This window comes from Leopardus geoffroyi, chromosome B1 (genome assembly GCF_018350155.1).
Source record: "Leopardus geoffroyi isolate Oge1 chromosome B1, O.geoffroyi_Oge1_pat1.0, whole genome shotgun sequence".
NCBI lineage: Eukaryota > Metazoa > Chordata > Mammalia > Carnivora > Felidae > Leopardus > Leopardus geoffroyi.
Genome location: NC_059327.1, coordinates 173,862,995 through 173,881,808, shown reverse-complemented (window position 1 = coordinate 173,881,808; position 18,814 = coordinate 173,862,995). Strand labels below are relative to the sequence as shown.

Genomic DNA, 18,814 nt, shown 5'->3' with positions numbered 1-18,814 from the left:
GCAGTTCTCCCACGGTGGTTAGGTCAGCCTGTTTCCAGATCTTCTCAGCGTGTGTGACATTGATCTCTGGCACCAAGAAAAGGCAAAATAGGATCTAAGCCATGTATGTGTGGAGAAAGCACTTTGTGAAGTATCAGATTCTCACTGGCACTGAAATTGTGACTTTGTAACTTTTCTTCCTAATCCTCTGTGATGGTCATCTGATGGTCTTAGGACTGTTACTAAGGCAGTGGTGATAAAATGAAGGTTGTTAGCCACATGAATAATCCATTTTATTGGGAAGGAGTCTACCAAGGAAGAGGAAAATGTTTCAAACGGAGCCGTAGTTGTTTTCCCTTGAGAAGAATCATCAGGGTTTATGTATAATTACTCACAAGAATTTATTTTCTGAGGACAAGGTTCTGATTGTGTGAGGTGTGTTAACATGGTCTGGTGGAGAAAAAAGTAATTGGGAACCACACAGATGCGAGGTAGAATCCAACGTGGTGGTCTTGGGAAATCACATAAGCCTCTGGGTCTCGGTTTTCTTAACTGTACAATGGGGATAACTAAGTCCTCTTCACGGATTGTTCCAGTGTTACATAATATGGGCCTAATGTTTATGACAGTGCCCGGCAGATGAGGGCTCAGCTAAAAAATGTCCGTTGTCCCCATCGGCGTCATTAACATTGTTACCAAGTAGAATGTCTAAAATGTCAAAAGCTTGAAGTAGGTGGGTCAGAACATAAAGAGCTCAAGTATGGAAGTTTTACTCTGCCTTAGAACTTGTACTTAGAGTGTTTTCTTGTATCTCTTCTTAATAGGAATGAATTCTTCCAAAACCAAACTAGAACTCCAGAAACACCTGACGACATTGACTAATCAGGAGCAAGCAACTATTTTTGAGGAGGTTCAGGTAAAGTACCAGTTTTTCATTTCTAGACTGAAGGAAAAGGTAAGCAGCTTACCTGAGAGATGTTACTTATGAAAAATCGCAAACCAGAGCCGTCACAGCTCCGAGGAAGTGGCCCTGAGTTCCTCTTGCTTTAAAGTTAAGCCCCACTCAGAGGTGGGGGATGGGGTGGGAGGTAGGTGAGGGGGGTGGGGGCAGGTCAGATGGCAGACTGACACCAGGTCTTGGTTTCCACAGTGAATGCAACTAACCCAGAAAGAGGACTCCCTTAAAAATATTTTAGAATAAAGAAAGGAAATTCTAGAGTGGAAAGAGCCTCAGCCCAGGGGACAGAAGACCTGGACTTTGGTCCCCAAGCTCTACAAGAGTTTCTCTGCTCTACAAGAAACTCCTGCCAGCCCCTTCCTGCTCGGGGTTTCAGCCCCGAAGTGTGGGAGTCGGCAGAGACAGTATTTTGTACGTGAACTTGGTCATTAACTGTTCCTCCCCTCTTAGTCAGTGTTGGACACAAATTTAGGTGATGTTATCTACTTAGAGCTATATATCAAACCTAACTGTAAAAAAAAAAAAAAAAAAATGCAAAAAAAGCCAGCTCGTCAGTTTTCTGTTAAACCTGGAAACTCGCTCTTGTCCTTGTGCGTAGATGTGGCGTCTCTCCGGGAAACCGTGCTGTGTGTGCTGGCATGCCCGTAGTGTGTTCGTTCTGAATCTTTAATGAGCTCATCAAAAATTTCCTGTCTGCTTTAGCTGAGGGGCATTTTCAATGGTTTCCTGGCACTTTTGTAGGGAGGAAGGCACATCAGAACAAAGGATAAATATTTTTGTGTGGGGAGCAGAGTGAAAGGGCCTTGCAGAGCAGTCAGTAAACCAATCCAGAAGGCCTGTAGCTCTGGGTTCCAGGTTCTGTCTGTCTCCACACTGGCTGCAGGACTCCACCCACCAGGCCCATGATCTGTTTTCTGTTAGCATGAAGAGTTAGAAGACTGTCTTTTTCTCTTTAATCCCATTAGAATTCTCTTCATCACCCTTGTTCTCCCGTGGTAGGATTGGCACGTGTTTGTAGAAGGAAAGCACGGGAAGGTTTTTTACTTTCATAAATAGCTTAGAATGTAATTTTCACAATTTCCACTTGCCTTTAAATTTTTTCTTTTGAATCGACTTGAGACATGCCATTTTTTTTTAAATGTTTGTTTTTGAGAGAGAAACTGAATGGGGGGTGGGGGAGGGAGAGAGGGACAGAGAATCTGCTATGTCAGTGCAGAGCCTGACGTGGGGCTTGAACTTCTGCACCGTGAAATCATGACCTGAGCTGAAGTCTGACGCTTAACTGACTAAGCCACCCAGGTGCCCCCTTGTTTTTACGTAAAGGGTCTTTAGAGTTCTGAGTACACAGTACTCAGAAAAACTTAGTGTGATTTGTACTTGGAATTCATAATGGACAGTTTGCTTCCGATTGTTAATGCATTTACAGTGGAAGCCGGGCCTTTTCCTCTGGTGTTGGTCCATCCGCTTGCTGGTCTGGTGCTATCAAAGCCACTTCAGGGAATGTCTTTGCAGCAAGCTTAGAAGATGCACATTCCTCCCCCAGTGTGAGTTTTATTTGTTATTTAGACAGCACCATGTAGCACTTTATTACCTATGCTGATTCATCTGACCAAAAACAGTGCAATTAACCAGCATAGGTAATAAAATATTGTCCAGCAATGAGAAATTCCTAATGAATGTGATTCTGAGATTCTCTTTGGCCCGTGTCAGTTTTTAGACACCCAGTACATACGGAAAAGAGATTTTAGAGACGAGTGGAGACAAGGTTTATTTATTTTTAAAAATGCCTGTAGTTAATATCTTGGGGCCCCCATGTGTTGTTCTAGAAGGCTCTGTAAGTTGATTAGCTTAAAGACCAAAGGAAGGTCACTGTTGTGAAAAGCCAGCTCTTACTATGTCCTCCATCGTCGTAAGTGTGGCTTTTCCTTGAATGATACAAATTTGACATGGATCTCTTCCTCTAACGGCCTGAAGGTTTCATTGAATTATTTCCAATGACCATTCTTGATTCTGAAATGACATTTTATAAACCAAGTCATTGATTTCTTTTTAGGTAGCAGTGCCGGCTAATGTGTTTGAAAATCGTACATTTCAGAACGATCATAACAAAAAAGGTGGCTTTTCAATGTCAGGATCCCTTTTGTAAACAGAGTGGTTAATACGTTCCTTTGTACCGTCTTTCCTGGAGGGTAATTTTGTTTCTGAAGAACTCTCCAAGGGCAAATTTTCGTAAGACAAATGGAATTACGATTGAAATTAGTGGCACATGATTATGTAGTTGTTAAAGCATACATAATCAGTGTTTTTGTAAATAAATGCTTAATGCAAAGAAAGAAGTGCAGAGCACACAGGACATGAAGAGCGAGCCGTCAGCAATGGCCGTGATGCAGGAGATGGTCGCTGCTGCAGGGAGCTGACCGTGAGCGCGCTGAGAGAGCTTTGTGCCCCCTGAGTGTGCTGGCCCGTTAACCCTTTGTAAGAAGACTCATGACACGGAGAGAAACTTTTTAATTTATGAGCTCATGAAACAGGTCGTATAATTTTCCACATATCTTCCTGAGCGGGGGGCCCATGGGGTCTTGCCGTCTTCCCATGCTGCCCTGCTGCTGGCTGAGTGAGCCGGATCAGGCGGTCCCCCGGAGGGCTTTCAAGCCGAAGTAGGGCAAGGAAGGGAAGTGCCTCAAAAGCCCAAGTCTTCTCATCTGAGTGAGTGTATTTCAGGGAGTGGCTGAGTTAATGCTGAGTAGGTAAGTCGAGTAGGTTCCTACTCAGAGATGTCAGTAATGGATTAAAGAACATGATTTTCCACAAGTTTTAAAGAGGAATGGAAGAACTTTCTCTCTACTTTGTAAAGAATATCAACTTCTTTGGATTTTCCACTGCTTTAAAATGATTTCATTTAAGATTTGATTATAACTTTTTGAAAAGATGTCAGAATGTAGCGTCCCAAGTGAGCACTACCATTTTAAGGAGTACCCTCAGAAGACCACAGACTTTCTCAGCATCATGGTGTTCATTAGTGAGTGTTGGAAATTCAGTGACTTTTACCACCAGTTCATAGGCCCTCTCGTAGAAATAAGGTCAAGAAGCATGTAGCAGAATTGGCTTGGTTATTTTTGACAGTCAGTTGTTTTGTATTTAATGAAATATAACTGTAGAAAAACACAAATCGGTGGTGTGTGTACTTCAGTGAATTGTGCTAAGATGAATACACCTGTGCAGCCGGCACCAGGATGAAGACATAGAGCGTTTTCAGCCCCTCAGAATCCTCCCTGAGTATTGTCCCCAGGTACCTACTGTCCTCACTTCTGACACTGCAGATTGCTTTTGTCGAAACTAAGTTAATTTTTGACTACAAAGTGATGTCATCCGGCTCAATTCCCCGTCATTTTCCTCAGACTTGTCTCTCTGACTAATGAAGTTTGGTAAAATTAAATCACCTGTGGAAAGTAATGATTTGCCACGGTGGAGGGTGGTGAAGTCACATGAGAGGTATTAAGGAGCAGGCACCTTGCCTGATTACATTTTCACTCAGTAGAAGAGTAGCCCATAATCATGTTTCAATTATTTTAAGGAAGGACTTATTTCTTGACCTTGTAGGGCAACGTGAACAGTGGCTTCCCTCTGTGGTGGTTAACGAGCCCCGGGACGCAGTCTCCGGCCCTTGGTTTCAGTTTTTAATGGGCAGTGACTGTGTTTGTACATTGTGCTCAGCTGTCTCATGTTCTGTCCCTTTGAACAAATTCTTGCGTATTTTGAGGGAAAAAAGTTTCCTTCTTACTCATTTTTAAGCCTTTATTGATACTTTTGATGTAAGCTATTGCACAGAATTTCTCTAAGAAAAATACACTTTTTCTTGTTGAGAACAGCTTCAAATATTTAACCAAAGATATGGAAGAAGAAATGGTTCCACTTCTTGGCTGTCTGTTCAGAGGCTTCTCATAATTCCTGTCTGCTCCTCTTTCGTGGACTTTTACTAAAAAAAATAAGACTTTATTATTATTATTATTATTATTATTATTATTATTATTATTATTTTGTTGCAGCAGTTTTAGTTTTATAGAAGAAGGGGATAGAAAATATCGAGTTCCCACATGACCCCTCACACCCCAGCCCTACCCCCAGGCCAGTTTTCCCTGTTGTTAATATCTTGTCCTAGTGTGGTACATTTGTTACTACTGATTAGTCCGTATGGATACATTATTATTAACTGAAGTCCTTAGTTGACTAGTGTTGTTACGTTCTGTGCGTTCTAACAAATGTATAATAGCATGTATCCATCATTATAGGGTTATACAGAATTGTTTTTCACCACCCTAGAAATCCTCTGCTCCATCAGTTCATTCCTCCCCCCCCCCTCCAGTCCCCAGGCATCCACTGATCTTTGGCTGCCTCCATGGTTTTGCCTTACCCAGAATGTCATCCAGCTGTCATACGGTGTGCTGGAGATTGGCTTTCACGTAACAACATGCATTTAAAGTTCCTCCGTGTTTTTTCATGGCTCCCTAGCTCTTTTTATTTTAGTGCTGAATAGTGTTCCATTTTATGGATGTATCACACTTTGTTTATTCACTGTTGAAGGACATGTGGGTTGCTTGTAAGTTTCGGCAGTAATAAAGCTGCTATAAACATTGGTGTGCAGGTTTTAGTGTGGGCATAAATTTTCATCTCGTTTGGGTAAATACTAAGCAGTGTGATTTGCTGGATTGCATGGTAAGAACATGCTTAGTTTTTTATGAGAAGCTGTCGAACTGGTTCGCAGAGTGGCTGTATCATTTTGCCTTCCCACTGGCAATCAATGAGTTCCTCTTGTGTCCTGGGCTTATGGACCACAGGTCATCTTCTTGGGGTATAAAGTTGGGATTGTGGTGCTTGACCGTGCCTTTCCTTTGGTGAAGATCCGATGGAACTTTCTTTGGAAAAATCCAGTTGTTTCGTAAAACATGTACAACTTCATAACATGAAGGTTCATGACTTGGAATTGAGATTGAGAGCATCTGTTCTAGCTTCCAAGATATTTAATCCTAAAATCTGAAATTTGAAAGAACAGGGAGTCCTCAGTGAAAACAACCCCTTCTAATCATTTGCTATCTTTTCCTTGAGTTACAGGAACAACTTATCATTTTAAATGATCTTTTTCTTAAGAGAGGGAGTGCCAGAAGGTCTGGGTTAGTGTTACCTTTGCTTCTAAAAGCTATGGCACAAAGGGTAAAATCATTGTTTCTCGGTTAACTTGGGGAGGAGTTTGCCAAGAGTGTAGCTGACCCAGACTGGATGCTTGTATGTTTGATTCATGTATTGCACCCCAACTGTGTTTTGAAGGGCAGGCTAGAAGTTTGGGATGGGGGGGAGAGAGGAGGAGCAGGAAAATGGATAATTGTCGTTATGAAAAATACATATTTTCAAGGTTGATAGACTAGACGCTTTGTGTGTCTTCAGAATAAGTCAGGTTTTTCTTCATATTCAGAGAAACAAATACACTAAATTAGATGGTCTTTAAAAACTGAACACAGATATTTCAGATCCAGAGACTTTGGGACCTTGGAGTTTATTTTGTGCATAATCTCCATTTGAACAGATGAGGAAGCTAATCACTTGCCTGTGGTCACACTTCTAGGCAGTACCTAGAACCTGCATATCCTGATTTCTAGTCCGGCATGCTTTGCTACTACCTATATGAAGAATTAAAGGTGTATGGAGAACGTTCTTAAAAAAGAAAGAGGAAAAAGAAATCCATGCCATAAAATACTGTGTGCAAGTTCACGCCTTGTTGGGCTTGCAAGAAGTGCTTCACGGTGAACATCACATTTGATGCATATGGAACCATGACCCTGGATACAGTTGCTGTTTTCCTTTCCAGTTCCCTAACCATGAAAGTTGATGAACATGTAACCCTTACGGCTCTGACCTCTGGATGTTTACACAGTTTTTACTATTTTCTTGTTTTCAAGACTATTTATTTCTTAAATATTTCCACTGTGCCTCTGTCCAATGTGAAATATTTATTTTCGGTATGAGGACATCAGAGGTCAAAAGTGAATCGGGCTCACTGGCTCCATTGTTCTTTTTAGGAAGTGTCTCCCTGTCTAGCTTAGGATCATTGGTGCCCCCTGGTGAGATGATTGGGTAAAAGCACCCATTGATGGATGGGAGGAAGCTGTTTGTATTTTCAAAGGCGTGGTTTAGCAGTTTTGTTAACAGTTAAAAATAAATGTGATATATTGATTTTTTTTTTTAAAGAAATTGCGACCAAGGAATGAGCAGCGAGAGAATGAATTGATTATTTCTTTCCTGAGGTGTTTATATGAAGAGAAACAAAAAGTTCACACCCATGCTGGGGAGATAAAGCAGGTATGGCTTTTTTTTCCTCTTCTTTTAATTTTACCAGGATGCTGTGTAAAACAAAATCTTGAGGTTTTTTTCTCACGTTCTGAAACTTTTTTTCTCCCTGTATCTTATTTTTATTTCTTGCACATATGAGGGAAATTTGGGAATACTGAGACCGTGCTTAGAGGGGGTGTCGGCCTCGTGGTGGGAGTGGGGCAGGCGCCTCCACAGGAGGGCTGGTGTAGAGCTTCCGGGATGAAATTTAAGAGTAGGTACTGCTACAACAGTCTACTTGACCTGCAGGGAGGGAGCCAGTCTCTGTCACCTCCCCTTTCTCCCTGGTAAAATAGGAATGACGTTGCAGGGTTGTCTTCAGAATCCTGTAGAGTCCCTGGAGGGTCTTTGTGACATAAATGCTACGTGAATGCAGGAGAACACTTCTGACAAATTAGGTTATGACGTTAGAGACCCTGGCGTGTGTGCTCTTCAGATCTAGAACTTGCATTGATTCCATTTCACGTGAGGGAGGTCCAGAATCTGCCTGCCTTCCTCTCCTGGCCACAAGCATCGTTTAGCTTTTCTGTCTCGGGGTGCTGGGTCAGAAGCTGGGATTTCCTGCAGATCTCTGTCTTTGAAGCGCTCCAAGTCTGGGATTCCGTACACATGGTGCCCCAGACCATTTTCCTATGTCTTTTGGACTCCATGTAAGTCAATTCCTGATAACTGTTATAGCTTCAGATGTGCATTTTGTATTAAAGTCCCTTGTGAGCCAGAAAATCTAAAGAAAAATCACTGAAGGATGTTCAAAACATCCTTCATTTCCCAAAAGTATATTGCTTTTTAAAAAAAAACAAACACTTAACTGACACGTCCAAAAGGCGCTTTAAGGCTCAGTGGCCTGCCCCCTCCCTTGCCCTCTTCCCTATGACACCCCTGCCTTTGTGGCACCCTAACTGTGATGCAGTTTCACGTGGACCTACACATGGCAGCTGTCCCCAGATTTCTACCTTCCAGTTGGCTCTGGCAATCAGGTACCTTTCCTGAGCTCACAGAGCTTACGTACAGTGTCTGACATTGTTTTTAATCTCCTTGGCCGACTGTAGCATCTCTTGGCAGGGACCCCGACACCAGTGCACTGTGCGTGTGTGTCTGGCCTTCGTGTGTTGACACTCCTCCCTTCCCAAGACGGGAAGTCTTGGGAGTTCTGTGCCCCTCCGGTTCACTCGGGTGGGCCACCCAGCCTAAGCTCACAGTTAATTCTCTACTTTTTTTCAACCTATTTCTCGTCTCGCTTTCATTCCTTTTTTTTTTTTTTTTTTGGTGCCATTAGTAGTTTTTCCCTAACTTGTTCCAACAGGAAATTGATAATTTTGAAATAATTTATAACTGCTAGAGGGGAATGAAGCATTTATGGTGGATGGAAAGTTTTGACCTAAGTACAGACTCATATTTAGGGAACAGAGTAGTGTCTTTTTGATTTGAGCATAGTTGAGTGCAGAGGAGACATGTAATTAATTTTATTTCCATTTGGAAACATCAGAGAATTTAATATAAAAAGCAGAACTGTCAGCACTTTGTGTAGAGGATTCTGAACATTCTGTTATCCCATGCCCTCACATCTGTGCCTGTAAAGATGTTGCCCCGATTCCCAGTTGTGGTTGGGTCTCCCCCAGACTGGACACCCTCTTGGGCTCTGAGGATCAAGCTTTTCAGAACAGCAGCTGCTTTTAGATGAATCAGATGAAGCTCTGAGATTTACCAGGACATTCCTGGTCTCTTTATGCTACGGATTACTTTAACTACATGGATTTCATTGCATTCTTGTTGCACCTAAAAATCCCCATACCCTTTGAAAACATGTCATGACTTGACCTAGAGAGGAGTAGAACCATGGCTTTGACAATGAACTTCTCTGACCACCGGTCTTCAAAAGTGGACAGAGAGAGACACTGAGCACAGGCTCAAGGCTGCACTTCGTTAGAGCCAGTGATCTGTTTGTGCTTTTCAGTGACTAAAGTGATAGTGTTGGATAGCTGCCAGAGGACTCAGTTTCATAAAATAGAAAACAAACTGAATGAGATTTTGTTCTTATGGAAAAAGTAGAATCAGTTTGGGCAAAGACTTGTAAAGTAATAAAGTTAGAGGATGTTGCATTTTAGTCGATGAACATATTATTTCCACTTGTATATATAGAGCTGGTGCAAAAAACTTACAGTATTCACTCATCTGACACTTAATGAATGTTTGCCATGTACCAGACAAGGTTCTAATTTTTTGCATGAATGATTCCATTTCTTCTTCAGCTCTTTTGAGGCGGGTGGTCTAATACCATTGTTAGGGATGGGGACGTGGGAACAGAAGTCAAGCAGTGTGTTAGGGAATGGCAGAGCCATTGTGTCTGAGGTCCAAGGACATTATCATAATCATGATGCTTTTTAGGAGCTTACCTAACAAAGTTAAATGTTCTGTAAGTACTCACTGATTTGCCCGGGTCCGTTTTCCAGTAGAGTTTTTTTCTGACATTTTATTTTGAAAGATTTCAGACATGCAGGAAAGTTGAAAGAAACAGTGAACATTCACATACCCACCATCCAGATTATACCGTTTGTAGCATTTTGTAATATTTACTTTCCCGTATGTCTATTATATCACCTTGTTTTTGATGACTTTTAAAGTAAGTTTCTGATATTAGTACTCTTTATTCCCAAATACCTTAGCCCGTAGCTACATTTTTAACTGTACTCAGTATTTGTTCACAAGTTTTTGGAGATTTAGATCTTGTAAGTTGCACAGATCTTGAGTGTACCATTTGTGGAGTTTTGAGGTCTTCATACATTGAGGTGGCCCAGACTCCCATCAAGGTGGATGGCAGAATGTACCCCCGGACCTCTTTTCTAGTCCTCACTACTCCTCCCTGCAAACCATGGTTTTGATTATTTTTACCATAGGTTAATTTTGCCTGTTGTAGGACTTTAATGGATGGAATCATACAGTACGTGCTTTATTGTTTCTGGCTTCTTCCACTTCACCTGATGTCCCTGCTCGTCATCCACGTTGTTGTGCGCGTCAGCGCTTCCCTTTCCTTCCTTGTGCCAACACGACAGCTTTTGTCCATTCTCCTTTTGACGGACGCTCAAGCCCCTTCTAGGTGCTAGTTGTGACGAATAAGGCCGCTAGTAGGTACGTTGTGGCGCCACAGGTTGGTGGGTTCTGACCTGAGAACTTAGTGTAGCCGCAGAATTTAAAACTTGGCTCCAGACTCTCGTGCACAGAGCTCACCCATCTGTCGTGGGTTGGGCCATGTGAGAGGACCGGCGGTGAGTCCAGGACAGGCCCCCGAGGGTCCTGTGTGGCTCCCTCCCTTTGCACTGGAGGCTGCCTCAAGTGTGGACAGCCTCCTTCTTGGTAAATGATCACACAGGACCAGCTGCAGTGAGTCAGTCACCTGCCCGTGGTGCCTCATGTTTGGCGGGCACTTAGTCACTATTGGGTGAGGGGGTCTGTTCCCTCAGGCACGTGTTTCCTATGGGCCTGCCTGGTGCTCACTGCTCATTCACTCATTCTTCGGCGAGCAAGCATGAAGTGTCCAGAGCATGCTCAGTATACCCTGTGAAAACACAAAGATAAGTGATGGTCTCCCCTGAGGGAAGTCCTAAGCTGGTCGTCGTTCTTTTAACGCACATTCTAATTCTTACGGAAGTAAAACGCTGATGAGTAGACAAAGCCAGAAGGTAGCTCTTATCAGAACCTTTCTTTCTCATTTATGCCTCATGAAAAACGTGGCAGTCATAGGTGAATTAGGATTTCATTGTTTGAAACAAGACATGAAGTCTTTGACCAGCAAATAACTGAATAAAATAAAAAAATTGCTTGATGACGTAGGAATCAGGGGAAGACAAATTAAGAGACCATCTCTATCCGCCAAGTCGGTAGAAATTCAAAAATCCCCTAATACCATGTAAAAGTGAACTCTCATGTACTGGGACTATGAAGTAGTACCATTTAGGGGAGAGAAATTTGACAGTATCTGGTACATGTGAAGACACACAGACGTAGAGACCCAGCAAGGACATTTCTAAGTATTTCCCTTGCAAAACCTTTCACCTGAGTGGTAAGGAGCTCTGTTCAAGAGAGATAAGCGCAGTCTCCTTTGTAAAAACAGAAGGGAATCTGTGTTTAACCACAGGAACATGAACGCATTGTGTTGTCATATGGTGAACTGCTACACTCTAACTAAAGTGAGTGAATCAAAGAACATTTGTCAACGTGGATAAATCTCAAAAACAGCATTGAAAGAGAAAAGGTCATTATGGAAGAGTATGTACAGGATGATACATTCATGTAAAGCTTCCACTGTATGTAAACCATCATATATGTTTTATGGATACATATGTATATATAAAGTTATAAAAAATGAGTTGATGGACACCAGACTCAGGAGAGGGCTTATTTGTGCAGATGAAAAATGGAGAGTGGCTCCAGAAGGCTTCAGAGATGTCTGTCATGTTTTCTATTAAACGTAGAAAACAGTAGCTAATAATCACGATTGTTGACATCTACAGAGTATCAGGCATGTTCTGAGTGCTCTCATGTGCATTAATTCATCTAATGCTTGTGAGCACTCTGTGAGGAGAGCTCCCTGTGTGTCGTCAGTCTGCAGGTGGATGACCCAAGGGGGCAGCGGGTAATTACCTGTCCAAGGCCACAGAGCTAGGAAGCGGCAGAGGACCATCTCACCCGGGCAGAGCTCCAGAGCCCGCGCTCCTCACTCTTCTCGACACCTGCATGTTCACTTGGCCAGAGCTGGGAGTGGGGGTGGGATCTGTTGTATTAGTCTGTACACTTTGCTGCATGCTTTGAATGTGTAACAACAAAGAATGGTCGGAGTTTAGAGTATTGGAGGATGGGCTCGTTCATGTGGTTTTCTTAAAAAAAAAAAAAAAAAAATCATTGTCTAGCAGAAAGCAATCAGGCAAGACTCCATAGAGGTAGGAAGCAATTTAATGTAGAGGTTTTTTGTAGTTTGTTTTTTTTTTTTTTAATATACCTCTTTGTTAATGAGTAACATTAAACCTCATTTAGCGGTTGGCATCCAAATGCCATTACGTTGTCAGCTTCATCTTGTGGTCGGTTAGGGGGACAAGCTTGGGCACAGAGGGAAAGGGTGACAGACACAGTTAGGAGGGAGAGAGGAAGAAGTGGAGGAGACAGAGCTCCACAGAAAGCAACGAGGGGATTAATTTAGGATGATGGAGTGGATTCTTCAGTTGGTAAAATTTATTTTGTTTCAACCTCTGAGATGCCCCCAAAGATAAATTATAATGTACTTTGAAGAGCTAATAATGGCCACCTTTGTACCAGAAACTCTGCTCAATGCTTTATATGATTTACCTGTTTCAATCTCACAACACAGCATTATGATTAGATCTTCAGGTGGGTCTGAGTTGACAGAGGATTCTAGAAATGAAGGCTAGGAGAGAGAAAGTAACTTGTACAAGGCCAGTTAGTGAGTGACACATCTCTGATCTGACCGCAGAGCCTGAGCTCTCGGACTTTGTTAATTGAGTGGTTTCCAAGCACCTTACATCCTTTCATTTGGAGCGGTCAGAGCAACTCTTGGAGGCAAACTAGTTGCCTGCAAGCCATGCCGTGGAGGAGCAGACGAGGGCGAGGGCGCAGGATCAGAATCATGGCCTGGGGGCAAAAAGATGCATCCTGGAGACTTATCATTCCTTAAGGAAGGAAGGAAAGAAGGAAGGAAGCTGTAAGTGACTTACTTAACTTTCCATGGTTTCACTTCTTAGACATCACAGATTGCAGCGGAGAATATTGGAAGTGAGTTACCACCTAGTGCCGCTCGACTGAGGCTGGATATGCTGAAAAACAAAGCAAAGAGATCTTTAACAGAGTCTTTAGAAAGTATTTTGTCCCGGGTAAGTAGCATAATCTCTCCTAATTTAAGTGAAAATCACTTTTAAAGAGAACGTAAGATTCAGTTCTTTGCCTTTTTAAATAAAATTTTATTTATTTATTTATTTATTTATTTATTTATTTATTTATTTATTAAGTAAGTAAGTAAGTAAGTAATTTGTACACCCAGCGTGGGGCTCAAACTTGACCCCAAGATCAAGAGTCACATGTTCTACCCACTGAGCCAGATAGGCGCCCCTTAAATCTTTGCTTTTGTGCCATGAGTGTTTGCTATAAAATTTAGGAGGTAAAAGCTTTTTAATGTCTTCTCTGTCTTACAGCAATGTTACCGACACTTTTTAACTTGGTTTAGGTTAAAACCAATTCTCTTATACTCCATGGTATTTTTTGTTTCCCAAAAGGATGTTCTTCATTGGCCGGCCTCTGTGAAGGGCACAGAGTACGGTAAAGTGTGGGTCCAGTTCTCCCTAGTGCCACCAGGCACAGCCTAGAAAACCATTTACCATCGGCTGCTGCTGGTATGTGTCTGGAACTCTCTGTGGCGGGTCAGTAAACTGTGGCTCTTGGGGCCAACGCCACCCACCTCCTGTTTTTGTAAATAAAGTTTTGGAACCCAGCCACATCCATTCATTTACCTGTTTCCTTAGTTTGCTTTTGTGCAGAGTTGAGTAGTTGCCACAAAGCCTAAGATAAGAGATTTATTGTGTGGCTCTTTAAAACAGAAAAGTTTGCAGACTGCAGCTCTACAGGAAGAACGAAGTATACGTATACACCAATGTGGGAGTTCCTTAAGAAATTACCTGCTGTGTTCCCCACCCCAACGGGTGCAGATAACCTTTCACGGCACTCCTGGGAAAGCAGAGTTTGATTTTCTTTAAACATTTCACACCATTCTGGAGCTTGCAGTATCTGATAGTTTTGTTTCTGTTTTTGTTTTTTTAATTTCATGACACAATCCATTTAAGTCATACTTAATTGTTTTTGAAAGAAAACTGAATTTTATTTTGTTTGAAGATATTTCTGAGCACTTTGCAGCATCCTTAGAGATAATTCAAAAACATCCATTTACAAAACCAGGTGGCCACCTTTGGGAGCCCCCCAAGTAGAATGTTGTCTGGTTGTCATACAGCAGGCAGGTTGTGACAGCTCGTGACTCGGGAAAGAGGTGTTGAGTGTGCTTGCTCTAGCACTTGCTTTTCTTCACAGATTCTCTCTTCTTCCTGCCCATCGTCCCTGCCAAATGACTAATCCACGAGGTGCTCAAGAACATTTAGGTTGATGTGTTGTTAAGAAAAAAAAAAAAAGACAGCAGTGTTGGTTATCTTAATGCACGTATGTGCTCAGCAGCATTTCTCACTAGATGCATTTTTCCTGAGATGCTTAGCTGGACCACGCTGCTTCTAGCTGATGCCTTTGCAAAAGCCTAAGGGAGCGTAACTTGACTGCTTTTCTTTATGTAACTTGACTGCTTTTCTTTTTGTAGGGTAATAAAGCCAGAGGCCTACAGGAACATTCTGCCAGTCTGGATCTGGACAGCTCCTTGTCTAGCACATTAAGTAACGCCAGCAAAGTAAGCGCCTTTCCCTCTATGTGACATGGTTCATGCTCATCTGTCACCTGCAGAGCCTACAAAGGGAATGAAGGAAGCCTCCTGTCTTTAATCATGAAAATTTTGGTGCCTGCAGACTTCTTGGTGCAGGGGGAGGGCTGGTCTTACAATTCTGTAACTTAGAAGTTTCACATAACAAAGCAGATGGCCATTCTGTAAGCAAAGAAGCAAGATGACAATTTAATTTTATTTTATTTTAATCCTTTTTAGTGTTTATTTTTGAAAGAGAGGAGACAGAGTGCAGGCGGGGGAGGAGCAGAGAAAGAGGGAGACACAGAATCTGAAGCAGGCCTCAGGCTCTGAGCCATCCGCACAGAGCCTGAGCGGGTCTCAAACGCACAAACCGCGAGATCAGGACATGAGCTGAAGTCGGACGCTTAACCGACTGAGCCACCCAAGCGCCCCAACAAGATGTCAATTTTAGACCATTAAGAGATCATTTATCACAACGCAGCCAATGGACTTCTTTCCCTGTGTTGAAAATAATTGAAATTGGGAACACCTCAAGAGTGGGTCTGGGAGTTCCATGAAATATGGAACCTGAATTCCTGAACGAACTTTACCCTTGGGCTAGCTCTGTGATTATAATGAAATACTACTGTTTTCATAAATAGCTGAGCTCCACCCCTCGCGTCTGTCACCAAGCACGGCTTTGTGATAGTGAGCAAGCCTGTGGTTCTGTTCAGCAACAAACCTGTGTCTCTGTCCTTGTGTTAATTTCTTACTTTCTAGACATTTAAGCATTTTCAGCTTTTTTAACCACCAGAAAGTGAATTTGGGGTTTGTGCTAGGGAGGCCAGCTTTCCTTCTGCTACCAGAGCTCTGACAGATGCAAATGAGAGGGAAGTTTTGTGGAGGCCAGCTCCTGACCACAGGAACTCTTAAGTTCTTCTGAGTTTCCTCCTGGGCATGTGGCTTTCAAAGTTTTTAGACCATAGCCAACAGCAAGAAACTCATTTAATGTAGCAAAATGATTCACAAACATACATACTCACTTATACCCAAAATTAAAATTTCACAAAACAATATTTGCTGTAGACAACCTGATACATAATGTTATTTTCAGTTGTTCTTTTACTTTAAAAATGTCTATTGCTTGGGACAAAAAGTCTATTACTTGAGAAACACTGCCTTGAAAGGGTGCTTCTCAGATTCTCAGGTGCACCTTTAATGGGGTTCTGGTGAAAATGCAGATTCTGATTCAGTAGACCTGTGTGGGGCCTGAGATGCTGCATTTCTGACAAGCTCCGAGGTCTGTGCACCGCTCTCCCCCCTGGGGAGCGAGGCCCTGGACACCAGTCTTCTGAATATGATTTTCTGAGTTAAAATCTAGTGGGACAGAGCATCATCTGACCTCCATCCACCACATACTGGTTCTACCCCACAGTTTATTTCAAGTTTGGAAGTGGTATGGTTTATCTGCCGTATACAGATGAGTGGGACAAAGCCCCTGCCCTGAGGAACTTATCTGGGAGATGACAGATACTCAACACCAGCATCAAGCAGAATATAGTAGGAGCCCTGAGGGTTTCGAATAAGACAGGGTGGTTACTTAGCAGTCCCGGGAACAAGTGGAAGGGAAGTTATTTTGATAACGGAAGCACAGAAAGCACGGGAGCAGGAGCAGTGGTGCTTTTGAATTTTGTTTTCAAGTATAGGCATTCTACCTGTGGCAGTGGACAGGGAGAAGCATTCCAGACCAGTGCAAGTAAAGATAACCGTGACGTTCATGTCACTCCAGTGACTTTTCCAGGAAGTCTTATTGTTTGTTTTGTATTCTTCTCCAAAGCCCAGATCTAGGAACACACATGTAACTTGAATTTCTAGGTAATCTTAAGAGAAACACAGCTTTCAGAAGCCACCTGTTTGAGTTGTGTGTGGGAGGATCTTTACTTCTTTACATCTTTTTTTATCCTGAGATTGAGAAACTATTGTAAAGATACTTTTTTTATGTAATTGGATCTTAACCCAGAAATTGATCATCTAAGAGTTGAGGAACATCCGAGTAGCCCTTTTAGGTGTAAGATTAAGCTGAGGATTAGCTTTCCTGTAATTTGGAGGGATATTAATAAAAGTTGAGATGAACAGCCTTGCATAATGGAGATTGTTTGCTATGATGTATTGTCTTAGACAAAATTTTATTATTTAAAAAAAAATTTTTTTTTTTAACGTTTATTTATTTTTGAGACAGAGAGAGACAGAGCATGAACGGGGGAGGGTCAGAGAGAGGGAGACACAGAATCTGAAACAGGCTCCAGGCTCTGAGCTGTCAGCACAGAGCCCGATGTGGGGCTCGAACTCACGGACCGCGAGATCATCACCTGAGCCGAAGTCGGCCGCTTAACCGACTGAGCCACCCAGGTGCCCCTTAGACAAAATTTTAAATCCTTAAAAGGATCTTTGGAACTACAGGGTCTTAAAGAATGGAAAATTTCTGCCATGTTTAAAGGTAATTAATATTTCATAGTATGTTGGGAATTAAGTTTTTCGTATCTATTTCCTTGAGAATTAAATGTATATAATCTCTCCCCTCAATAAACATATATTTCTAAAAATGAAAATCTTTAGTGCCTACCGTTTGAAAGGTACGCCACTGTATATCAAGTGAACACATAGAATTTAGATTCTCCAGTCCATCATGACATACATTCATTTCATTTTACTTTTTTCATGTTGATTTATCTCTTCTAGCAATTTCCTCAGGGGCAAACTGGCATACCTCCCCTTATTTTACATTTTTTGACTGGAAAAGAATCTATTGGCCACCAACCATGTCTTGGGTGCCACACTAAGTGTAGGATTGCCTGAGTAGTAGTTCATCTCTTTGAAAAAGTATGAATCTTGAAAGACAATGGTATTAAAATATTGTCATGATTCCCAATAGATGTGTGAGTTACCCACTCAGTAGATCCATTGAATTCCTGGTACAGTAACTTATATTTGTATAACATTTTACAGCAAACTCTCACTTATATTATCTTGCTTACCTCTTGAAACCCAGTGAGATAAATCTTTGTTCTACCCTTTTATAGATGAGAAAATTTTAGGTACAGAAAGAAGTTAAGTGATTTGCCCTGAATCGTGGCAAGAAGTGCCTAAGGAGAGATTTTTCATATTGTGAGAATAATATAGGATATAGTTTTTAACCTCAGGATTACCAAGTTGAATGTCAACATTAGATCAAAATCAGAGAGCCTTAAAATGCAGGTATAAAATACACATACTCGGCAGAGATAAAGAACTTCTTGATTTGTTTAAACTGGGCAGACAAGTTCTACAAGACTCCACATGCTTCTTGAAAGCACAGTAGAGTCTTTTACAGGGAGAGGGGATTATTTACAGCTTTGCTCACAACAGTCCCTCCGTCAGCTTGCATTGGGGCAGTCTCCTTGGTGGTCCAGCAGCCTAATAACATTTTGTCTCTGATGAGCTGGCACTTAATGAGCCTTCATTTCCTTCTATTTTTGGTGGCCTCTAGGTGGCATTATAGTCAGATGTGCTTATATATCAAAATGTTTTCCTGCCACTGGGATGAGAGGTTTGTAAGTCTCACAGATTCCCTGTGATGTGTCTGACCTGCTGTCCCCCCACCACCAGGAGCCATCTGGGTGTGACAGAGAGGCCGTGCCCGCCTCTGACAGCTCCTTCAGGCTCCTCGGCTCCTCGGATGACCTGTCCAGTGACTCGGAGAGCCGGCCTGCTGAAGAGCCTGCCCCACTGACGCCCCAGCAGGGCTTCAGAAGGCGGGCGAACACCCTGAGTCACTTCCCTGTGCAATGCGAGGAGCCTCCAGAACCGGCACAGGGGTCTCCAGGGGTCGCCCAGAGGAAACTTATGAGGTATCACTCAGTGAGCACAGAGACGCCTCATGAACGAAAGTAAGATTTGTTTAAAAATGTAAATCTGTTTTTACAAAAATAGCTGGGGCATATCTGTTATTAACCAGGTATGTGCAGCCCAGGTATGTTTATTGGGTGAGAGAAAGACTTGAGTCAGGTTCTGCTCTTGGC

At 42.3% G+C, this 18,814-nt stretch overlaps 1 protein-coding gene across 7 annotated transcripts in view; it reads left to right on the top strand.

The window, feature by feature from the left end:
• Positions 1–18,814, top strand: part of TBC1D1 (TBC1 domain family member 1) — a 224,712-nt gene that overhangs the window by 118,253 nt on the left and 87,645 nt on the right. For all 7 annotated transcript variants that reach the window (XM_045474279.1, XM_045474278.1, XM_045474277.1 and 4 more), the window contains 5 exons: positions 804–895; positions 7,178–7,288; positions 13,069–13,197; positions 14,679–14,765; positions 18,402–18,682. In XM_045474279.1, the coding sequence (XP_045330235.1) occupies positions 804–895; positions 7,178–7,288; positions 13,069–13,197; positions 14,679–14,765; positions 18,402–18,682 (700 nt within the window). The remainder of the gene's footprint in view (positions 1–803; positions 896–7,177; positions 7,289–13,068; positions 13,198–14,678; positions 14,766–18,401; positions 18,683–18,814) is intronic.